This window comes from Corvus moneduloides, chromosome 14 (genome assembly GCF_009650955.1).
Source record: "Corvus moneduloides isolate bCorMon1 chromosome 14, bCorMon1.pri, whole genome shotgun sequence".
In the NCBI taxonomy this organism is placed as follows: Eukaryota; Metazoa; Chordata; class Aves; order Passeriformes; family Corvidae; genus Corvus; species Corvus moneduloides.
Genome location: NC_045489.1, coordinates 7,966,090 through 7,991,235, shown reverse-complemented (window position 1 = coordinate 7,991,235; position 25,146 = coordinate 7,966,090). Strand labels below are relative to the sequence as shown.

The following is a 25,146-nucleotide window of genomic DNA, read 5'->3' as shown; positions in this document are numbered from 1 at the left end:
CTGTGAGTAACTTTCCTTATGCAGGTAAAATATGAAAATATATGTAATTTATGTAAATAAATATTGTTATATGATTTAACATGCATGGTGTATAATGTGTGTGCATATATATATAATATCTGAAACTACATGCAGATGCTCTATGGAAAGAGATAAGAAGAATGTATCTGTCGATTAAGACATTACTCTTAAGAATTTCTGTAGCCTATCAGGTTTGTCTTTCTTACTCCCTCTTAATTTTAATTTTGGTGGGTCTGAACAGAAGAAAAATTTAAGAGGTTCTTTATTATCTGAGAATATGTAAATGCCTGCAAATGGAATTGCTTGAAAATACAGTCTTTTAAACACAGGTAAATCTGATGGCTTCCAAAGCTACCAGGACCTGTTAGGGTGCCGTAGTAGTGGGTGCTCGAAAAACATGAGTAAACACTCTGTGGTCTTCTCTTACCAACCTTTTATAAAATCATTTGAACTAATTATTTTATCTTTATTTAATGCTTATTTGGGTAATATCTCCCAGTGTAGGTGAGCTGTTCTGTAGCACTGCTACAATTCTAAGGGAACTTCTGTTCCAGATAAAGCCTGGGAGATGCTTGAAAGTCCTGTTAGTGTAACAGCATTTCTCAGGTTTTAGAAATACTGTTAAGACAAGAGGATGTATGTTCTCACGTTGACAGACTACTTAGAAGAAATCTCACAAGACTGTTAAAATACTTGCTTTAGGAATCCTAGAGGATGTTAGGTGATTGGTTTTGTTAGAATCAAGGCATTAGTTCAGTCTGTCCAAGATTCTTTCAAGTTTTGCTTTTTCATTCAATTGTATTCAGTACCTTTGAATGAAATTCATTAATATGCATTTTCAGAAGACCTGTTTCTGTCAAAGAGCTGTCCCGCACCAACAGATCCAGACAAAGCCTGACACACTGTTTCTTCTAATTTGGTCTATTAGATGTCTGTATAATCTTGGAAGTTACATATTCAGTATGTTTTAAGTTTCTTTTAAAGGAAGAATTCAGAATTTGAAGAACAGGTACATGACAGGGTCAGAAGCAGAAAGGTGAATCAGCAAGTCAGTGTTGTAGCAGAACACAGCCAGGACATTGCTTCAGAAACACGTGTTTATTGGAATCAAAGGAAAGTGCTTATATAAGCCAGATTGGCACAATACTTGATGCAACATCTGGCAAAAATTACGTTTTAAAAAAAAAAAGTATGCTGGCAAAAATTATGCTATAGTGTTTTTTATTTGGGGCTTCTGGGCGGGTGGTCAGACTGGATGACTTCCTCTCTTTGGAGCCAGATTGTGTGACTTTCTGTGTGCACATACATATGTGTATAAACAGATACAGTGATGGCACAAGGTTGGATAAGAGAGTTTTCCTGAAGGCTCCAGGCTGTGCGGTTGTACTGGGCTGGTGAAGTGGCATACTTGGAAGCAGTGCAGAGGGCTTGTCTTGTCACACTCATGCTGGTGCTTTTAGTCACACTGGTGAGAACGGAGCTGGCATGTGAATGTGCCTGTGCTTGTCATACTTGTTGCTGCTTTTGTCTATAGAACCAGGCTTAGGGAGGGGAAGAGCAAGACATTCTCTGCCTGATTTGTGCACTTACAAGGTGTTATCTTTGGAGAGGTGATGATGGAGTCCATATACTGTCTATTGTGTTGTTACCATCTGCTGCCCAACAGATATGACTTCCCATGGAAACCAGTATTTATTTTTAAAAAAGTTATTCATGCAGGCATCTTTTAAAGCTTTTTTCCATTTCAGTGAAAGATCTGTGAAAAAACAAGGAATAACAATGGGTGGTTTTGCTCAGGAGTGTTAATAGTGTTAAAATTCTCAATTTGTACCATATTAGAAGCTTAGCTGACAGCTGTGTTGCAGAAATTTACTGGTATGTATTGAGGGTGTGTATACACACATATACGCTTCTGTTTATATAAAATACATCTTCATCCTTTTCTGTACATTTGTTTACAGAGCAGTCTTTTAAAGTTTTGTTTTGTTTTCATCAATTATAGAAAAACATTCCTGTAGAACAATAGGCTGAAAGACAAGGAAATTAAGAAACGTAAAAGCAAATATGTTTCAAAATGCAGTCTTTGTACTATGGCCATGTTTTAAATTATGTAGTTTTACAAGTTTGAAGTCATTCCATAGGACATTATCTCAATATTAGCTGTAGTTGGTCAGAAATATTTATCTTTATCCTGGAGTGTCCTACAGTGCTTTGTCAGCCTCGGTGAGTAGCAGAAGCTGTAAAGCTGACTTTGCTTGCTGTGAGTGGATTTTCTGAGAATAGAAAGATGTGACTGTTTCCTCAAGTAGTCTCTCACAGTTTGTTCTCCTCTGGTGCCCCTCTGTTCCACCTCCTCCTCCCAGGGATGTACATGGAGTTCGGCAGCATTGGGAAGTCCATCCATGACTGATCTCTCCCTGTACTCCAGCACTCACACATAATGACATTAGGAGTTGTTGGAAGATGAAATAGCCTTTAAAGCTCTGATTCATCTGAAGTAGCTCGGGGGAGAAAATTTGTAGGCCTGGTTTGTTCTGTTGATGGTGGTTGAGTGTGTGTATAGGATGGAGTGATGCGCTTTTCTGCTGAGGAGCCCAGAGGAGTTTTCTGTTTAACCATGCAAAATCCAGGTTTTGCCCTTTGAGGTGATCAGACATTTGTAAAGGGCTGGATTAGCTGAGTATGTCTGTGATTAAATTGCTTTTCTTTTATCTGACTGGAAGTGTTTAACAGGTTTAATCTAAAATCAACAACAGCTATTAGTATGAATGACTCCTGAAATCCCAGATTCCAAGTGTGTCTTAAATTGAAGCTAGTTTTTGTAAAGATGAGTATTTAAGCATCAATAAAAAGTTTTGCCAGTCATCTCTCTTAACTTGTTTCTTGGAAACTGTGTGTCTCTGTTCATTGTAAATGGAGAACTATCAGTTAATTATTCCTTATTGTAACTAATGCAGTTGAGAAACGATTCCTGGCTAGACGACAGTTTGGCATCTTACCTGGCAGCAGGGAAAGGCTGGGTGGCAGTCGCTGCTGCTTTTGCTACACCTGTCCCTACAAAAATTTTTTGGAGCACTCATGAAAATAGATTTTAAATCCAGATTTTTTTTTTTAAATGGTTTCTAGTCTTAGCGATGAAATGATGGCAGGAGCTGGTGCAGTAGTGTATGGCAATGTGTCTGTCTTTGGACAGTCTGAAGATTTACTGGTGTTCTGGGACCATTTTAACTAAAAGTTTTATGAGCACCTCAAGCCTTCAGTAATTTTCTTTCCCAATATAACAATATTAGTTCTCCCAGGTTTCAGGCCAAATAGGCCCCCCTTTTTTTTTTTTTTTTAATTTGCTTTGGTTGTGTATTTGTTCATCTTTTGGGTCTTTCACTGTCTCTATCAACAGAAGAAAATACATTTTTTTTGTTTAACTATTTCTAGGAGTTGTTTGTTTTTAATGGAGCAGAGTAGCAATGAGCTCCTTGTAGACAAAGGGGAAATTCCTCATTCCTCTTGTAATGTGCTTCTCAGGAGCAGCAGTGTGTCTTGTCTGTTTGCAAAATCTAGAAATCTTACCTCCACAGATCAGTATGAATCTGCTGTACTAATTCATGTTCCCTCCTCTTGTGATAGCAGAAATAACAGCTTGGTATATGTGAGCAGTGAACTGATTCAGCTGAAAATAAACCTGGCAAATCATATAGTTAATTCTTAGCTAAATCTGTTTCCTGATTCTTTCACCTTATTGTTGAATACATTTTGGTTCTGGTCAAAGGGAAGAAGCAACAATAAGGGCCCAGGTGTAAGAAAATGGGACTGTCTATTTTGGACTAGCTTAAAGTACTAAAATATCTTTTTTCCCAGTAAAGATTTTCTCATGAATTTTCAAGAACACCAATGTAAAGTTGTTTTCTGGAGCTTCATGTTGATACTTGAGTATTTGGTTATGTAGGGTAATCTGTGCTTTAGGTTAAATGTCTTCTTTCAAACCTGCCGCTTCTTTTACTGGTTCTGACTTTTGGAATGTGAGAAAGATGCAGAGCAAAGCATCTCTTCCGTATTTTCAAAACTTCTTACTGAATTAGAGGGCTTTTTTCAGGCAGGGATGTTTCTTTATTCAGCTCTGATTTGTGCAGTCAGTTGCCCAGTTCTGATGGCAGTAAGGTGTTTAATTGTGTTGCTGTTCAAAACATGGGCTGTTCTGTTCTTTTGGTGTGTCTGTCTGACCTCTTCAGAATGTTTCTCAGTAAACTTTTGTACTCTGGTCTGAAGTTTTGTGTTCTTAAACTGTGGAGTGTGTCATCCTCATCCTTCAAAAGCCACTGCTCTGATGTTTGGATATGCAAGGTTCTCTAAGCAGCCACATGGCATGCTTTATCTTGAAGGGAAAATGAGAATTTGCTCCTTCTTTGTTGCCCTCCTGACTACTTGAGTGAAGCTAAGAAATTTAAAATACTTGTATAATAACCAGTCTGGTGATTTTAAGAGCAGTTACTCAGCAGAGATTGCAAACCAGTGGTGTCCTCAGCAGCGTTTTGCTTCTGTGTGCACGTATGGTGGTAGCAGTCAGTTCTGATCGGTGCCATGGGTTCAGTACTCCATGACAGCCTTCTTATTTCTTTGATGAACATCTTTCAGTTCCTTTGGCTCATCTTTCTGTCAGCACTTTTAACTGCCCCAAAGACACCTAGTCTTACCTGATCTTGGAATCTGCCATCCTCTCCCAACCACCCCTCACTGGGTTACGTGACAGGGAGCTGTGCCTGCCTCAGGCTCTTGGCCAGGTGGGAAGTCCAGCCTTTTCTGCCTGGGTGATGATGGTGGTCCTGTGCCAGTAATTGCATTCCCCAGTCTTCTGAATTACTGCACAGACAGGATTAATGTTAAGGACAGCTCTATTCTTTCATTTTAAAGGGTTGTTATGTGAGGAAGTGAAATGAGGTTTGTACCTGATTTCCTCCCTGGTAAGGCTCACTTACCTTAGACAGAATTGCATAATGTATGTTCTGTAACTAATAGCTGAATTAGAAGTTAGTGTGTGGGAAGTAACTTTATCTAATGCAGCCATTCTGGTGATGGTAAATGTGGCTGATGTGCTTCTTGGGAAGTAATGAGGGCTAATAACTTGGAAGTAACTTAGGCAACTCGTGTCTTTTTTCCCTTCCTTTTTTTTTTTTTTCCTTTTTCTAGAACCATAGAGCAGACCCAGAAGAACTATTCACAAAACTGGAACGCATTGGGAAAGGCTCCTTTGGTGAGGTCTTCAAAGGAATTGATAATCGGACACAGCAAGTGGTTGCCATAAAAATCATAGACCTTGAGGAAGCAGAAGATGAAATAGAAGATATACAGCAAGAGATAACTGTTTTAAGTCAGTGCGATAGTCCTTATGTAACAAAATACTATGGATCTTATTTAAAGGTAATGTATAGTATTTCACAAAGATTTGCTAGAATGCTGCTAGGAAAAACATCTAAAATTAAGGAAGATTTATCATGCCAACTTGGCATTTTTAGTAGGTTTTTATTTTTCTTTGAACAGAGTTTTCCACTTCATTTTTCTCCTTTTGCTGCTTGCTCTTTGCGGCTGGGATTTGCACAAAAGGGCTACAGAATGAACAGCGTTGATAAAGGATTGTTTTTGCCATTGCTTTTGGACCTTGGTTTTCTCTCTTCTCTCCACAATCCCTAGCATAATTTTGTGGCCTTTCTGAGCAAGAAAAATATACCTTTGTAGTTACAGAAACAAAAGTTGTTCCTGGTGTGGAAAGAAACCCTGCACCATGTAAAATGTGTTGGCAGTTATGCAGCTTAGTAGGCCTGAGACAAAGTAACACTGACATCAGCAGAGTTATGTAACCACTGTGTAAAATGTTATCTAAGGCATAACTTAGCAAACAAAAATGAAAACCTACAGAAGACCAAAATGTTGAGTAAGACTTTTCACCTTAGATAATGCTTAAGTGTTTTTCACTGCAGACGTATTTTAGGTGACTTTTAGAAAATCCCTAAAACTATTTGATAAAAGCTAAAGTTTTAATGATAGTTTGAAGTATATTGAGTGTCCAGGAGGGGTTATTTGCTTGTGTTTGGTTTTTTTGTTAGTTTTGGTATGTTTGCTTCAGTTTGGGAGGTTTTTCTGGTTGGTTTTGTTTTGTGGTGCTTGGTCTCCCTCTCAGCATTTCTACTTTCTTAAGGTGTAGTGGGGTTTTCTATAGTTTAAAGACAGATTTCTGGTAAGTGTTCTCTGTGTCACACTTGTGCTTTATCTTTCAGTGATACGTAGAAGTATTTGCAGAATTTATTTAGTAATGTTCTTTGTAGATGTTTTTTCCTGTTTAAATTGCAAATGTATTCAATTTTTTATATTTTTATGGTAAGTGGGCAAGTTATTTTTCCAATATATCAGGTATATTTAGTATACTCCAAATGCTACCTTCTCATTTTGGCTAATGCAAGACAGTTATAATGGCTTTGCTGTTCACTGAGAGTTCTTCATATGCAAGTAAACATACAAATTGCCATTGATATCCCATTTTTGCTTCTCTTTATTGGGCTCAATCAGTGGGACTTTTGTGTTGTTTGTTATTAAGTAATAAAGGTCTGAGAAGTAGGATTTACTTTCTGGCATCACACTATATTAGAACAAGCAGGTTCGTCTCAAGATAACTTTGAATTCAACTAGTAAGGTTCCCCTGGAGCAGTGCACAAATGGTACTGCAGATCCAGACGTGATCAGTAGTTTTTACAGTCCTTTATTTTCTGTGATGAGGTAAGTCCTAAATTCTATTCTCCTGAATATCTGTCCTTTCAACTTTGTGCTGTAAAAGCCCAGTTGTTTGCCTTGAAGTACAAACAGGTCAAAGTAACTCTTGGAAAGTGTTTTTACTTGGAAGAGGCTGTTCTGGGTTGCAGTGTATTCTATTACCATCCTCATGAGCTGTTGAAATCGGGTGGGGCAGTGTTTCCTTGCCTCCTCCCCCCAGACTATCTTTCTGTTAATGGCCCATCAATGCCCTGCCGAATGACTCATAGGTAACTCCCTCTGGACCATCTTCTGTTAACGAGCCTAATCAACACTTGGCCTCATGACTCATTACCCCATTGTGAGATGCTCCACCCAGAGGGAGGAACCAACCATCCATCATGGATATAATCTGAGATGCTGAACACCAGAGACAGCCCTTCCACTGGCTTTCCAGAGGACAGGAGCTACACAGCCACCACTGGACCTTCTGAGGAAGAGCAGACCCTTTTCTACAGGATCACCGCTTCAGAGGACTGCAGCCACCATTCTACCAGACTGCTACCACCACCCTGACGAGCGGGGAGTCAGGTTGTATCTTGACTCTGTCAGTTTGAACCAGTGTTTTCTTTTAGTTTTTTTCCTTTTATTTCCCTATTAAATTGTTATTCGGACTTGGTGCCTCCCACTGGTTTGTTTTCAGACTAGTACATGTTTTGGCACCCAGTGTGGGGCTTGCTCTGAGAGAAAGTCAGAATTACAATTTTGTGTTAACGGAAACTATTCACCATGGTGCTGAGCTTGTCTATATGGATACTGTATCTTGCTCTCTATATTTTTCCTCACATGGGGAACTACCTGCCTGTTGTATTACTCCTGTTAAAACCAGGGAATAGTATGAGAATTGCTTTATTCGTTTATTATGTCTATAGCATAATAATAACCTGCGAGGCGATGAATACCATTCAGAATATATACTCAATTTTGTTTGGCTGTCCTAGTCTGGGTTCCTATGTCTGGGATCTCCTCAACAATCGCACCTAGCCCCTGGTGGGAGGAGTAGAGAGTGGTTTCTTCCAGCCTTTCAGGCCAGGCACAGCAGTTTTTGAAAATATTGAATTCCCTCTGGATGTCAAAGACGGCATAAACTTGCTGTCAGTTCTGCTTTGTCTTCTCTGTACAGCCTGCACCAAGTACACCATGCTTAGAATAAGAGCTATGGCACAGCATCCTCAGGATGAGGGAGGGAAAAAGAGCAGAGCAACAAACACCGTGTCTACACAGACTGTCACAGAGAATGAAGAAACCAAACTCAAAGCAACAGCGTCCATGTCTACGCAGACTGACACAGAGGAGAAAGGAACCAAACGCAAAGCAACAGTGTCCATCTCTACACAGACTGACACAGAGGAGAAAGAAACCAAAGGCGCTGTCAGCATCTCCACACAAACTGTCACTGAACCAGAACAGCCTAAACCGATTGCAGTTGCTCCTGTTCAGAAGAAGAAATCAAAAAGCAAATCAGTCCGCATAGTGACTGACAAGGATGTAGCAGGACCTTCGCACCCAGCAGAAGAGGCAGAGCCAGAGATCATCACTCGGTTGCTATCCCTGGGTGAGCTGCGCGACCTGCGAAGGGAATTCACCTGCCAGACAAATGAGTCCATCCTGACCTGGCTGCTCCGCATCTGGGACGCTGCAGCCAATGACACCATTCTGGATGGAAGTGAGGCCAGGCAGCTGGGATCTCTGTCCCTGGATGTGGTCATTGACCAGGGGATCGGGAGAACCCAAGAAACTCTCAGCCTCTGGCGGCGACTGCTGACAAGTGTAAGGGACAGGTACCTTTGTAAAGAAGACCTCCAGGTGCACCAAGGAAAATGGAGCACAATGGAACAAGGTATCCGGTGCCTGAGGCAATTGTCTGTGCTGGAGATCATTTTCTCAGAAGACGAGAGATTTCCTAAGAGCCCAGATGGTGTCCAGTGCACATCAGGGATGTGGTTGAGGTTCGCACGCCTTGGACCAGAGATGTACTCCCGTTACCTGGCAACGCTGCAATGGAGGGAAGGCGAGGACAGGGTGGGCGTCTTGGTGAACAAACTAAGGATTTATGAGGACACCATCACAGCCCTGTTTCGCACCCATGTCTCGTCCGTGGAAAGAAGGCTGGCTGAGCAAGTCCGGAGCTTGATTAAAGAAGGCCATCAGAAACTGGAAAAGGAACTGAAGGAAGAGATTTACCACATCTCCCCAGAGCCAACAAGAGTCTCTGCCATTAGGAGCAGGCATCCCCCAACCAGGGAGAGAGGATACACCCCATGAGGTAATCTCTGGTTTTTCCTTCAGGAACATGGAGAGGACATGAATAAGTGGCATGGAAAACCCACCTCCTCTTTAGCAGCCAGGGTACGTGAACTAAAAAGAGGGACAACTACCACAAGAAGCTCATCCAGAGTCAACGCTGCTCTGGTCTGTTGTGCACAGAACTCCAGATGGTATAGGAATAATAGTATGACTGATCCTCTTGAAGGGACCTCAGGAACATATTCACTAGAGGGAAGCAACGTGTACCATGACCAGGAGTAGAGGGGCCCTGCCTCTAGCGAGGTAGAGGAAAGGGATAATCGCATTTTTTGGACTGTGTGGATCTGATGGCCTGGCACATCTGACCCACAAAAATACACGGCTTTGGTTGACACCGGCGCTCAATGTACTCTGATACCATCAAGGTATGTGGGAGCAGAACCAATTTCCATTTCTGGGGTGACAGGAGGATCCCAGCAGTTGACTGTACTGGAAGCTGAAGTGAGTTTAACTGGGAACGAGTGGCAGAAACACCCCATCGTGACTGGCCCAGAGGCCCCGTGCATTCTTGGCATAGACTATCTCAGAAATGGGTATTTCAAGGACCCAAAAGGACATCGTTGGGCTTTTGGGATAGCTGCTGTGGAGACAGAAGATACCAGACAACTGAGTACACTGACTGGCCTTTCAGATGACCCCTCTGCCGTGGGACTGCTAAGAGTTGAAGAACAACAGGTGCCAATAGCCACAGCAACAGTACACTGTCGGCAATACCACACCGACAAGAGACTCTGTGGTTCCTGTCCATGAGATGATTCGTAAACTGGAGAGCCAGGGGGTGGTCAGCAAGGCCTGTTCACCTTTCAACAGCCCTATATGGCCAGTGCGTAAGTCCAGCGGAGAATGGAGGCTGACGGTGGACTACCGTGGCCTGAATGAGGTCACGCCACCATTGAGCGCCGCTGTGCCGGACATGTTGGAACTTCAGTATGAGCTGCAGTCCAAAGCAGCGAAGTGGTACTCCACTATTGACATTGCCAATGCCTTCTTCTCTATTCCTTTGGCAGCAGAATGCAGGCCCCAGTTTGCTTTCACCTGGAGGGGCGTGCAATACACCTGGAACTGACTGCCCCAGGGGTGGAAGCACAGTCCCACCATTTGCCATGGACTGATCCAGACTGCACTGGAAAAGGGTGAGGCTCCAGAACATCTGCAATACATCGACGACATCATCGTGTGGGGAAACACAGCAAAGGAAGTATTTGAGAAAGGAGAGAAAATCATCCAGATTCTCCTGGAAGCCGGCTTTGCCATCAAAAGGAGCAAAGTCAAGGGACCTGCCCAAGAGATCCAGTTCCTGGGAGTAAAGTGGCAAGATGGACGACGTCAGATTCCCACCGAGGTCATCAATAAGATCACAGCAATGTCTCCACCGACCAACAAGAAGGAAACACAAGCTTTCCTAGGCGCTATAGGTTTCTGGAGAATGCACATTCCCGAGTACAGCCAGTTTGTGAGCCCTCTTTACCTGGTTACCCAAAAGAAGAACGAGTTCCACTGGGGCCCTGAACAGCAGCAAGCCTTCGCCCAGATCAAGCAGGAAATCGCTCACACTGTAGCCCTTGGCCCAGTCAGGACAGGACCAGAGGTGAAGAACGTGCTCTGCTCTGCAGCCAGGAGCAATGGTCTGTCCTGGAGCCTCTGGCAGAAGGTGCCTGGTGAGACTCGGGGTCGACCACTGGGATTCTGGAGCCGAAGCTACAGAGGATCTGAAGCCAACTACACTCCCACAGAGAAGGAAATCTTGGCCGCCTATGAAGGAGTTCAAGCTGCCTCAGAGGTAATCGGCACTGAAGCACAGTTGCTTCTCGCATCCCGACTATCGGTGCTGGGTTGGATGTTCAAGGGAAAGGTTCCATCCACACATCACGCCACCAACACTACATGGAGCAAATGGATTGCTCTCATCACACAGCGTGCCTGTATTGGAAACCCAAATCGCCCTGGGATTCTGGAAATTATAACAAACTGGCTGGAAGGTGACACTTCTGGGTTATCTTCTGAAGAAGAGGAAGAGCAAGTGACTCGTGCTGAGGAAGCCCCACCATATAATGAGCTACCGGAGACTGAAAGACGTTATGCCCTCTTCACTGATGGTTCCTGCCGAATTGTAGGTGCTAACCGGAAGTGGAAAGCTGCAGTATGGAGTCCCACACGACGAGTTGCACAAGCTACCAAGGGACAAGGTGGATCAAGTCAGCAGAGCTTAAAGCCGTCCAGCTGGCTTTGGATATTGCTGAACGAGAGAAGTGGCTGAGGCTCTATCTCTACACCGACTCGTGGATGGTAGCTAGTGCTCTGTGGGGATGGCTGGATCGCTGGAGAAAGGCCAACTGGCAGCGCAGAGGGAAACCCATCTGGGCCGCTGAGATTTGGCAGGACATCGCCACCCGAGTAGAGAAGCTGACCGTGAAGGTTCGACATGTGGATGCGCACGTACCCAGGAGTCGGGCTAATGAAGAACATCGCAACAACGAGCAAGTGGACTGAGCTGCCAAGGTGAAAGTATCTCAAGTGGATCTGGACTGGCAGCACAAGGGAGAGTTATTCCTAGCTCATTGGGCCCATGATGCCTCTGGTCATCAGGGGAGAGATGCAACATACCGTGCCCGTGACCGAGGGGTGGACCTTACTATGGACAGCATCTCACAGGTCATCCACAGCTGTGAGACCTGTGCTGCAATCAAGCAGGCCAAGCGGGTGAAGCCTCCGTGGTACGGTGGACGATGGTCAAAGTACAAGTATGGGGAAGCCTGGCAAGTTGACTACATTACCCTTCCCCAAACCCGCCAAGGCAAGCGCTACATGTTGACCATGGTTGAAGCAACCACTGGATGGCTGGAGACCTACCCTGTGCCTCATCCTACAGCCTAGAACACCATCCTGGGCCTGGAAAAGCAAGTCCTGTGGAGACATGGCACCCCTGACAGGATTGAGTCAGACAACGGGACTCATTTTAAGAACAGCCTCATCAACACCTGGGCTAGAGAACACGGTATTGAATGGATATATCCTATCCCTTATCATGCACCGGCTGCTGGAAAAGTTGAACGCTGCAATGGACTACTTAAAACCACCCTAAAGGCACTTGGTGGGGGGGACCTTAAAAAATTGGGACCTGAAGTTAGCAAAGGCCACATGGATGGTCAATACCCGAGGGTGCATCAATCGAGCTGGCCCTGCCGAATCTGAACCCTTGCACACAGAGAATGGAGATAGAGTCCCTGTGGTACACCTGAGAGGTATTTTAGGAAAGACTGTTTGGATTAATCCCACCTCAGGCAAAGGCAAACCCATCTGTGGGATTGTCATTGCTCAAGGACCTGGTTACACTTGGTGGGTAATGCAGAAAGATGGGGAAAGCCATTGTGTACCACAAGGAGACCTAATCTTAGGTGAGAACTGTGTGTAGGGTTTCATTGTATATATATTTGTGTGTGTGTAGTGTTTAAGGAAGGTATTGATTTGGGATGAAATAGATGGTAATAGAATAAGGGGTGGATAATGTCCTGGGTTGCGGTGTATTCTATCACCATCCTCATGAGCTGTTGAAATCGGGTGGGGCAGTGTTTCCTTGCCTCCTCCCCCCAGACTTTCTGTTAATGGCCCATCAATGCCCTGCCGAATGACTCATAGATGACTCCCTCTGGACTATCTTCTGTTAACGAGCCTAATCAACACTTGGCCTCATGACTCATTACCCCATTGTGAGATGCTCCACCCAGAGGGAGGAACCAACCATCATCCATCATGGATATAATCTGAGATGCTGAACACCAGAGACAACCCTTCCACTGGCTTTCCAGAGGACAGGAGCTACACAGCCACCACTGGACCTTCTGAGGAAGAGCAGACCCTTTTCTACAGGATCACCGCTTCAGAGGACTGCAGCCACCATTCTACCAGACTGCTACCACCACCCTGACGAACAGGGAGTCAGGTTGTATCTTGACTCTGTCAGTTTGAACCAGTGTTTTCTTTTTTTCCTTTTCTTTTATTTCCCTATTAAATTGTTATTCGGACTTGGTGCCTCCCACTGGTTTGTTTTCAAACTAGTACAGAGGCTTTGCTTGGAAAAGTGTTTTGTGAAATCTCAGCATTAAAGAGTGATTTCAGCAGCTATAAATGGAGGAATTAAGCTGTGTGAGGATTTGTTTTGTTTCTTCTTTGTTTTCTGGGGGGTGGGGAGTGGAAAAAGCTTTGTAAGTTATGGATTGACTAGGGAAAGAAAATAGTCTTTTCATTATTTGCAGCAATATAGATGTGGAAAGTAAAGTCTAGTTATTCTATCAGTGCTAAATAACTTTTGAATTTTGCTTAGGTTTTTTTATTTTTTAAAAATTCGTGGTGAGTGTAGAATCATGTTAATGCTGCAGTACTCTCCTCACCACTCTGTGGGTTCTTTCCATTTCTATTCTAAATGGATAAATTCTGAAAGATTAATGCTGATCTCTTGTTTACTTTTCATGCTTGTAAAGTTTTTGGGGAGGGAAAATTTCCATGCATGGAGATTGGGGAGGTGTTTGTGGAATTTTGGTTACTTTCCCATTCCTTTAAGAAATTCCTCTTAAAAAAACCCAACCAACCAACCAAACACAAACAAACCCTAAAAAGTTGTTCACAGGAATGTTTTTCATCCCAGAGTATCATGGTAGGTAATTCTGCTTCTTGCTGTTCCCCAAGTAAATGAATAAAAATGTCCACAAATAAATGAGTACCTTTAATTCTGTAATTAAAAGTAAATAAAACAACTTTTAAAGTAGTATCTTCTGCCTAAATTGTTCTTAGATTAGATTAATCCCTGGTTGCTAGTTCAGGATCTTTCAGCTTGAGACTGAGACTCCTCAGGGGAAAGAGGGTATTGGTTTTGTTCAATGTGCAAAGAATCTTTTATTCTGCCTTTTCATTTTTGTAATAACAGGTATTTTGAGAGTTGTGTCTGTCTCCTTTTTTGTTTTTCACTTAATTGCTCTAGCTGTTAACTTTTTATTAGCTATTTCTTTGAGAGTGGCAGTCAGCCTAACTATTAAGCTAAGTGCAGTACTTCATTCAGGATTTCATCTTCCTGTACATTGTAAATATCTCTTTGAAACAATGAAATGAGTACAGTTATGTACCAAATGACTGTATAATTAAAAATTAAAGAATATTGAGGTTAAATTCTGAAAATTAAGACATCTTATTTTTTACAAAGCTGAGTCCTAGGCTGCAGAGATCAGAAGCCGTTTGCCATGGATATAACTGGTGTGAAGTTCATATTTACAGTGGTCCCATATGTTTGTTGCTGGATACTTCTGTTTATGTATAAAGATCACTGAAAAATTCCTAGAAATACCTTTTAAGATAATGGTTAAAAAGAGCATAAGGTAAATAGAAGGTATTTAAAAATTTAAGATACCTGTTTTTTTCCTTTGCATCTTTATTTACAGGGAAACAAAACAGTTGAGCCAGTGTGCTGTGTTTCAGATCATGCTTATGGACTAGAAATAGTTTATTAAAGTGTATTAATCATGCATGGAGCTCTCTCTGAAGCTGTAGAAATGCCATTAGAAATGTTTGTAATTTTCCACTGTTCAAAGAGACTTAGTGTTTTCCTGACTAAATACCAAAGTAAACCCTCAATGCAAAGGCATTCAGCTTGCCTACAGCACTTACTGATGTTTATCTAGTTCAGTAATCTAGATCTGTCTTAAGTCTTTAAATTTTACTAGTTTTTACTTTGAAGAAATCACAGCTGAGACCATGTGTTGGCTTCAAGTTTAGCATGTAAGTGTCGGTTCATCCAACTGAACTGTAGTGGAACATCTTCTGTTGTAACTTACTCTGGTTTTCTAATCAATTTTAACTAATCTTTGAGTAAGCAGATTGTTCTTGTCATCATTTTGAGTTTTCCCTCCAGCAAGATAGTTGATAGCTAAAAGTTGTTACGGCTAAAACATGAAAGAAGAGATGTAGTTGTGAGGGGGTTCTAATTGCAAACATTTCAGATGAGAGATTTTATTTTTTTTTACACTCTGTTCTACATAGTCTGTATCTTGACAATTTCTTTGCACTTCAGGATGCAAAGGCAGCCTTGTGGCTGTTGGAGATGGTGGAGTGGCCCAGTCACAGGGAGCCTGGGGCTTGCCAGCTGCGTGCAGGCTCTCCGAGATGCCCCTGCTGCTGAAAGGCAGAAGGGAGGAGTGTCTCTTTCAATTACTTGATTTACTAACTTGTAACTTAGTCAGCTCAGCTGATGCTGTGTAAGTTACTCTCACATTCTGCAGCCTAGCTGTTCATTAGCTACAGCTTGTATATCCAACTTGTAAATGTGATTTTTAAAAGTGTGGACAGTCCCTTAATAGTTTCCTAGCAGTGCAATGTTACTTGTCTGTTATCAGGTATTTTAATCTATAAAACCTCATCATTGGTACAAGATGGCGAGGTCTGCTTCCCTGAGGTTCTTGTGATAAAGTTGATGCCAGTTTTCAGTTACTGTGACACAAAAAGGTACAAAACCCCCATATCATGGTAATGTGGGATATCTTGAAGTTCAAATGGGAGTTTCCCATTGAATTAACCTTAAAGCTTAGGCATTAGTAATTTTTTCCTAAATTTTTGTTGCATGTCTGGCAAGATCAGTAGTGTTTTCTAAACATGCGGGTAGGTGGTTTGCAAACATATATACAGTCAAAGAATGCACCTTAATAAACACATTTGCGTACAATAATAAAATGTTTTACCTTTATATCATGCCTTTCACTAATGTGTGTAGAATCATATAAGCTTCAGCTGTATTGCAGCTTTTGTGGCTGTAAGATAATTTAAGTCCTGATAGAGGTATTTGTTCATATTTGTAGAAGGTCAGGATCTAAATTTGTCTCCTCATCCCCTGTTGCACTTTGATTGCGATTAACATCTCAATAAATAAACCATTGGGTGTGGAGGGTACCCTGGATAAGTTAGGTTGGATAGCTGAAGTGAGTGTTTTCCTCCAGCTTAATGGCTTGTCAAAATGCATTACTCCCCTACCAGTTCAAGCAAGAAAAAGATTAAAAGTTGCTGTAGTTCTGGCATGTTCTGGTTACACAAATTTGGTAAGCTTGATGAAGTGCTTCAGCTGGATTTCCCAACGGTACCATAGAGATAAATCTCTTGATGACTGGAATTCCGTGATTGTTTTCCTTATTTGTGTCATTTAGACCAAGGTTTTCAATATCTAGCCTTGTGGCTATTACAGCCACCTGAGCTTGCTCTTTTCTTCTGCAGTTAAAACAAACCTGAAGTTACTGTCAGCTTTTCAGATTCGAATATGGAGAAATCCTCCTGTAGCATCCAAAGACTTCCATCAGAATTGTGCAGCACTTTGTGCAGCAAAGCTTTGTGACAATCTAAAGATAGTGGTTGTTCTGCCCTGTCTATTTATACTTGGCTGACAGAAAATAGCTAGGAAAAAGGTTATTCATGCCTGGCTAGAAAATGTCCACACCAAGTTACAGTGGATAGTAGCAATTTCTTTGAGACATTATTTGAGAAACAGTACTTATTCATTTTCACCCTGTACTGTTTTCAAGTAATAGTCAAGTCCTCCAAACATGTCTGGTAACCACAATGTTTGCCTTGAACAGGAGTTCTTGCAGGTCTTCTGAGCTGACAAAGTTGGGCTTTATAAAAACTGCTAAAATTAGCCAGCCCTTCCCTGCTGAGATCATAATATTGGAATAGACTCTCATAAATTATGTGGTTTTTAAATTCAGTGTAAATCTAACAGAGCACACTTTGTTAGGATGATTGGATGTGGTGTTTTCAGAAATTGCACCTTTATTTGCTTGCTGAGTTTTCTTGAGGTTTCCATCCCTGGGCAGGCCATAGGGTGGGAAAGTATACAATGAAGAATGCAAGAGGCTTTAAAGAGTACTCCTGCCCTGAGCTTGTGCTCTTCTGTGAGGAACTAGCACTGGTAAGTATTTGCTGGAAACTTACACAGTGTGTGTGATACTTCACCAGCTGTGGTCCAATTGAGTATTTTTAATTACTGGGTTTTATTTTAAATAAAGAAATACATTTATTCACAGAATTTTCTGAAATAGTAGCCCATAGATTCATATTTGAGTTTTGCCTAGAATGTGAGGGGACTCTGGCAGGCAAGTAGTCTGTAGATTTGCTACCAATGTTTCCAGTTTTGTTTCTATGAACCAGCCACCTTTTGCAGTGACAAGCTGAGGACAAAGTCATCACCTAGAAATCAGTGTTAGAAGAATTTGTCAGTTCTGGAGGTTGATACATCTCCACAGAGGAAGTGCAGAAACTCAGGTATTTGCAAGGTCCACTTTAAATAATTATTTGTATTTAATTAAAACTTAAACCACCACCTAATCACTTTTTTCCCCTGTAAGTTCTGTTCCTTTAAGTGAAATCATTTTAGATACTATTTAGCAGAAATTGGTTAGTAGTAATGGTGTTTTTTCATTGCTTTTTAAATACAGAAGTCAAACATATTAATTAATATTTTAGACTTCACAGGAGCTGTGTGATCATTCTACAAGAAGTAATTGCATACAACTAGGTGATAACAAGACTCTGTATTTGCCTTCTCCTAAGAGTGTGCTGGTAGTCTATTGAAATATATAAAATATATAATTTTTTATGGCAGCCTTCAACTTCTCATGCCTTCTTTACAGGGCACAAAACTATGGATAATAATGGAATACTTGGGTGGCGGGTCAGCTTTGGATCTTGTAAGTATATATATATTTTTTTTTGCAATATAAGTATCAGTGAACTTTATTTCATTGTGTTTTTATATCACTTTATAAAAATAAGTACCTGGAGGCAGCTGATACTACCATCAGTGCTATGTGGTAATGCTCCAAAAAGTGTGAATTTGAATGGTAGTTCTGTCACATTGAATTCATGTTAATTTTTCTATTTTACTTTTTGTCTCTAAGCATTAGGAAGCATCCATTTGTTCTCAGTCAAATGAAGCAATGGTTTCTTTTAGTTTGAGAAGTTCTTTTCTTGCTGTATGTGGTGGGGGTTTGGGTTTGGGGTCCTCTGTCTATCACTTCCCACCTCCTCCAAGTAGAATTCATTACGCTTAGGTAAAAAATGTTTCCTTTAGGTTTGGATCTCAGGAATGAATGAAGAGTGTGTCCACAGCCACAGTTAATTTTAACTGGTTAAAACGTGTTGGGTTTTCCATGTTCAGGTATTTTCAGTTAAGCATGAAAGTGCCTTTTACTTCAGGTAGTGTTGGCATTCATGGAGGGTGTAGCCTGGAGAGTGCACAAGTGCAGTCCACTGAGTGTGGATGTGGTTTCCCCATGGTTTCGGTGCAGCTCTGCCTCAGTAACGCTACAGACCCACCCTTTCCTGTAAGATAATATAGCTCAGTCTTTGTGTGATTCAGAAGGGAAAATATCATGTCTTCACTATTATCAAATGGTGATAATTATGTATTTGCTAACTGGGGTCCTGTCTGCGAGAGTTGAAGTATGTGCTTGACTTCACAACTCTATTTAAAATTCTTTATGAAATTACATCGCATCAACTCATCAAAAGCATAGTAATTAGGTGTAGCATGTGGTAGTTTGTAGCTCTAGAACTTGGCCCTGAGCGGGCTGTGAGGTATTCTTTGACACTTTTGAGTAATTGATCGTATTCTGTGGAGTGTCAGAAACAGGGAAATAGTTTTTACTTGTGCCAGTTTAAATCACTGAACCTGTAAAAGAATAAAATCTTAGAAGAGTAAAATTTAAGTTTTGCCTCATTTGCCTCACTTTGCCTGGCCATAATTTCATGGTGTTTTGGTGCTGTGTCGTTGGTATTTTTTTAATCACTCATCTTAATTTCTTCTGTTTTATTTGCATAGCTTTCAAATGTGCAAAGCTTACACTTAATCCATACTACCAGCTTTATAGTGGCATGTTAGGTTCTTGATACAAAAGCAGACATGGAATCAAAAATGCTGGGACAAGTAAAAACTGCATCATTAAATTTAAAACCCACAGTCAACAGATTAATCTGTTTTGAAATAAACTGGTTTTCTTAATTTACTTAATCTAAATTACAAAATTCAGTCTGCCATGTTTGCTGCCTGTAGGGACATACAACTTTGTGGAAAGTTAGTTATTGCTTGTCTTGTGCTTTGAATGCTGAGGGGAACACAGTGTATGTTCGAGGAGTAACAGCATTTTCAGTGTATTGGCACTGATGTGGAGGAGATGTGAAGGTGATCATTCCAGTGGCACCTATTTCAATTAGAATAATTACATATTGCATTGAATATTTCATTAATTTTGTTAGTTCTTTACTTTAAAAACATGTTTCAATTTTAAGATTTAATTTAGTCAAAGCAAGGCAAAAATTAGATACAAGACTAAAATGATTTTAATGCATCTTTTTTCTGAAGCTGCGAGCAGGCCCATTTGATGAGTTCCAGATTGCTACTATGCTAAAGGAAATCTTGAAAGGCCTTGACTACCTACACTCAGAGAAGAAAATTCACAGGGACATAAAAGGTGTGCAACATTTCAAGTGTTTCTTTGTTAAAGCCTTTAAAAACTGTAAAACAGTGTTCTAATTTTGTTATCATGTTATTTCCCCTTGCCAGCTGCCAATGTCTTGTTATCAGAGCAAGGTGATGTTAAGCTTGCTGATTTTGGAGTTGCTGGGCAGCTAACAGACACACAAATTAAGAGAAATACCTTTGTTGGAACCCCGTTTTGGATGGCCCCTGAAGTTATTCAGCAGTCAGCATATGATTCAAAAGTAAGTACGAGAGTAGAACATACTTTTTTTGTATCGGGTTATCCAACAGCATTTATTTTAATTTTTTGCTTTTAGCTCTATCAGTATGGAGGGGGAGGGGGGAAGTAGATTTGAAATTACAGGATTTCAAATAATAAAATTAAAAGTAGGATTAAATTGGTTTTATACAGTCATTACATGTCATTGTACTCAGGTGCAAAGTCACCAAGTAAAATGGTGATGTCGTGTGTCTCTTTCAGAGCAGCTCCCTGGATGTAGGGTGGTTGGTTGATTTGGTTTCAATTCGATGTTTTGCATTTAATTCAAACAGTAATAAAGTATTCACAAAATAAAATGCCACCAGGACATGGCAGTTTATTTAAAGCCAAGATGGCAGCCGAAATGTTAATTTCTTCTCAGATTTTAATACACAGCTCTGGGTATAATTTCTCAAATAGTATTTCTGAGGATCCATGTAATGCTGAAAATTTTAGCACAGGTCTTGAGAAGGTAAAGAGTAACTTGGTGGCTGTGGCTTTGGTACCTTGTGCCTTTCTTTGTCGTGAGAGCTCTTGATGGATGACTAATTGCGAAGGAGAGTTTTCCTATGTGAACTAGCAGTGGAAAAGCAGAGTTCTTCCATGTTTTTCTGAGAGTTGAGAACTGATGCTGGAAATGACAATAAGGAGGTAACAGTCCCCTCTTCTGTGTGTCAAACCACAAGATGTCCTAGAACATGTGGCTGGTGAAATGGCAGTATGTTTCAGTCTGGCATTGGACTTTACACACTCTGTAGACAAAACCTTAAATAGGAGCAAGAGAATAAAAATCTGGTATGTGTGAAGTAATACTTTCTTACTGCTTTTTCTCAAATAGTAAACATGAAACTGTACTTACGTGATGTGCATATAAAGAAAAAACTGTTGGATATCTGAAGTGTCCTGAAAACATTCACACTCCAAAAGACTTTCCTGGGATCATTCAGACTTGAAGGAATTTGTGTACTTGTCACAACTCTTCTTGCTGATAAGTTGGAATTGTCCTCTTTAGGGTTCCAGTGGTCCCACTGTAATGTGTTTTGTAGGACATTTTGGAAAAGCCCTCTACCCTGCTTTAAAAATATGTGTTGGCCAGCCAGATGGGGAAGAATTCCTCTTCTGCTTGCCCTGTGTATACATCAGCTTTATCACCCCTTCATTTATATTTTCCCAGCAACCTAATCTTTTGTCTTCCATATCTCCTCAGTATGTTGCAAGAGCAATGTCTTCCCCCTTTTTTTCCATGCCAGTAGTCTGATGGGAGAGCACAGAAGATACAAGCCTTTGGTAGGAGAGATGAAGAATTTGGATAGGATACACTTAAATTTCTAGACTAATACTGATGACTGTTTTGGTATCTGTACTGAATTTTAATCTTTCTTCTTTCTACTCCAAAATGATGGGAAATAAACTAGAAATTCATACGTTTTAGTAGTGTCAGAGATTTGTAAGCCCCATCTCTTCTTTCAAATAATTTTGCTCCAATACACAGTTATTGGTTATGTATTTCAGTAGTAAACAGTGAGTTAGTTTAATTATTTGCTATAAAGTACAGCTATTTTAGGTCTTGTGAACAGAAGAGGAGTATTGGAGAGATGCAAATTGTAATCCTTGTTTACTCTATGGGCAGTTTTGGTTTATGATTCTGTGCCAAGTGTAGTCAACTATTGCCAAACGCTTTTTAGTGAGAAACACCTTTAGTGATCTAAATAGCTATTGTAGCTCATCTAAAAAGATGCAAGTAATAATATATTTCTTTTGGGGAAAAAAAATCAAAATCAGAAAAGAATTTTAGAATAGTAGTATTTTATGTATCATATCAAAATATCATACTACGTTTTGATACAAAAAATTTGTTTATAATGCTTGCTTTTAGCTAAAATAAATGGTACTTCATTATTCTTCTGTGACTTACATTGTGAACTTGGTGTTTCAAGTCTAACTAGTTGTCAATAATTCTCCAGCTAAATTCATCAAGCAGTCAGTTAGGAAAGAAATTAAGTGATCTCCTGCTGGATTTGATTCAGCTTTCTGCCTTGTTCCTTTAGAGTGAGCTGTCAAACAAGGTTGGATACCTAAACAAACTCTGAATTAGACATAGGAAATTTGTGGTAGTTTGTTGCTAATATATGGAAAAAATCAAAGGAAGATCAATATTTCTGAAGCTTTTCCAAAAGTGTGTAAATTTAGGTAGCCGTTTAATTTGCTGGCAGTGTTAGAATACCAGCTGCAACAAAAGTGATGATCTAGATGTTTGTTATTAAAGAATTAAGTTAGCCAGGTCTTCGTGAGTCAAGATTTCCTGAAGTGTTAGAAAGGAATGTTTGCATTATGTACTTAGATCAACATTAATTTTGTTATATAGGTGCATTATATGTGAATATTTCAGTTATTAAATACTTAGTTATGACAGCCCATAATTTTGTACTAACAGTCCCTTTTCCCTCTCTCAGGCTGACATCTGGTCACTGGGCATCACTGCAATTGAACTGGCCAAGGGGGAGCCTCCCAACTCAGATATGCATCCAATGAGAGTTCTGTTCCTCATTCCGAAAAACAATCCTCCCACTTTATTAGGAGACTTCAGTAAACCTTTTAAAGAATTCATTGATGCATGTCTGAATAAGGACCCAACATTTGTGAGTAGATAAATGTGTGTGTGTGTGTGTGTAAAGATGTTTCAGTTTTGTTTGCTGCTCTCCTGTGCTTGTGAAATATTTTGCTGGTGTTGTGCATCATCAGTGATTGAAGTAATTTTAGAGACTATAACCTATAAACTATAACTATAAATTTAGAGACCACTGTAAATTTTAGTGATGCTTTTTAATATCTGTTTCTATCCTAGTTTGTTTTGTTTAAAATACTCAAAAGAAGGAGGGAGACTGCTGAAAGAAATTACAGTGGCAGAGGCAGATTCCTAAAATGCACTCTAAACTAGGATAATATCAGAAGAGAAGTTTGAACAGAGGAGAAAATCATCTGAAATCCTTTTCTCCAGCACAACTTTTGCTGTCTGAATTCAGCTTACAAGGAAATGTTGCTTTGGAGAGTTTTCATTAGTCATTTTCCTGGGTGTGGCCTTCTAACATAGAAGGATAAGCTGTGTAGTCTATGGATGACTTGATTGTATTTTTAGCGTGTTCGTAAACGTGGATTACTGGCTTTTCTGACTTCCTGTTTATACAAGTTAGCTCTAGAAGTCTGTTGTATTTCTAAATCTCCCCTATTAGCATTTAAAATCATGAAATGTTAGCATAACATTAAATATTTAAAGTGTTTCTTGCAGCGCCCCACTGCAAAAGAACTTCTGAAGCACAAATTCATTATGAAAAATGCCAAGAAGACTTCCTATCTGACAGAACTGATTGATAGGTTTAAGAGATGGAAAGCAGAAGGACATAGTAGTGACGAAAGTGATTCCGATGGTTCAGATTCGTAAGTTTATATTCAGTTTAGTTTTTTTTGTTTAGATAATGTTCTTTAAGTAGGTTTGCTGCAACTTTTCTGTGTAATAACACCATTTCTGTACACCTGTCTCTGTTCCTTTTTTTTACTGTCTTCTTCTAAAAAAAACCTCTTGTATGATCCTAAAGATTAACACATAAGTCAAGCCGTGTGCTTGTTACCTCTTTAAACTTTCTCTCTTTGAAATCAATTTCAGTTCTGTTTAAGTGCTATTTATTTCCTAGTCTGAGGCTAGTGGTTGTACCAAAACCACTGAATCACAATTAGAGACATTGCAGAGCAAGGTTGAGGTGCATGAAGAAGTTTGCACAATGCCTGTGGAACAACATGATTTCTGTAAGTCTCTTGCTTTTCTGGCTATCAGATAACTCTTTCAAATGGTATGCCATGGGAGAAGGTAAGCCATGTGGGTAGATAACATCTTCTGTTTGCTTTGATCACATTTCAATTTATTCAGCCTCTTTTAAAGTTCAGTTAATGTTTCAATACATGTTTTTCTTCTTATTTTAAGGACTATGGAACTAATCCTGTTATGATTTTTGGGTTACCTGTGCTTGCTTGGTGTCATGTTATGGCTAGTATTATGTACATCATCTCCTTTTTTCTTCAGGGAGTCCAGCAACAAAGAAAATAATTCTCACCCTGAGTGGAGCTTTACTACCGTTCGGAAGAAGCCGGATGCAAAGAAGCTCCAGAATGGGACGGTAAGTACAGACAGGGGAGTTCTTCTTTCTAACTGCTGGTTCTGAAGCCTATTTAAGGAAAATAGTCATAAAACTTAGTAACTTCACTTTCCATTAGAACTGACTGGTGTTTTTGCAGTTCAAGAGATAATGCATGTTAGTGATATTTCCTCTGCCATGTCAGCCTCAAATGCAAAATATACTGCAGAGGAACTGTAGATCCATTCATAGAGATGGGAATTTTAAAGACTCTTACTAGTGAGGAAAAACTGAACTGTTTTTCTGATGCTGTATGACATTGTTTGAGATGTGTCATCAGGCATCTATTTCAACATCCTGTAACATTTGTTGATGTACTGTGCCGTTGTGGGTTTTGTAATATATTTTAAGCACTTTGTTAAATTTAACTCAACTTCCAAAATCACATGTGCTGTGTTAGAGGCAGTGTGTATGTTGTATGGGAATATGCTGATGTAATCCTTATTTGTTAACTTCTAGGATCAGGATCTTGTTAAAACCCTGAGTTGTTTAACTATGATAATCACACCTGTGTTTGCTGAGGTAAGTGTTGGTGTAAAAATCTTCTTTGAAAGTATTAGCCAAATGTCTAACAACTTTCCTGACTTTTATCTTTTTTGGTTTGCTCCTCAGCTCAAGCAGCAGGACACAAATAATGCTAACAGAAAGAAAGCAATTGAGGAACTTGAGAAAAGCATCAATGTGGCAGAAGCAACGTGTCCAGGGATCACAGATAAGATGGTGAAGAAACTTATGGAGAAATTTCAGAAGTAAGTAGTTCAGTGATAAGGGAAAGATCTGCTGTGTCCAGTGCTTTAAACCTTTAGCTTTGTAGTTATAGGTAACACTTCTGTTTGAGACTTAAACTAATAGTGACTATTTACTGTATCTGGTCTTGAAGTGCTGCAGCTTTACTGTAGTTGCTATATCTTGCTGCTTTAATTTAGCCTGCAGGTTTCTCTTAAGCATATTTACAGGCAGTAAGGGAGATAGAATCTTTTTCTTACCTCTTTTAGGAATGTTTTCTTGAGAATGTCACTTCTGGTGGGTTTTTTCCTATGAACCATTGAGATGAAGGCACATACTAGTTT

The 25,146-nt window shown here is 40.2% G+C and overlaps 1 protein-coding gene across 2 annotated transcripts in view; it reads left to right on the top strand.

The window, feature by feature from the left end:
* STK26 (serine/threonine kinase 26) overlaps nucleotides 1-25,146 on the top strand; it is a 37,052-nt gene that overhangs the window by 9,927 nt on the left and 1,979 nt on the right. For both annotated transcript variants that reach the window (XM_032124412.1, XM_032124413.1), the window contains exons 3-11: nucleotides 5,203-5,433; nucleotides 17,784-17,840; nucleotides 19,514-19,622; nucleotides 19,715-19,872; nucleotides 22,343-22,528; nucleotides 23,176-23,324; nucleotides 23,965-24,058; nucleotides 24,536-24,598; nucleotides 24,689-24,825. In XM_032124412.1, coding sequence (XP_031980303.1) covers nucleotides 5,203-5,433; nucleotides 17,784-17,840; nucleotides 19,514-19,622; nucleotides 19,715-19,872; nucleotides 22,343-22,528; nucleotides 23,176-23,324; nucleotides 23,965-24,058; nucleotides 24,536-24,598; nucleotides 24,689-24,825 — 1,184 coding nt within the window. The remainder of the gene's footprint in view (nucleotides 1-5,202; nucleotides 5,434-17,783; nucleotides 17,841-19,513; nucleotides 19,623-19,714; nucleotides 19,873-22,342; nucleotides 22,529-23,175; nucleotides 23,325-23,964; nucleotides 24,059-24,535; nucleotides 24,599-24,688; nucleotides 24,826-25,146) is intronic.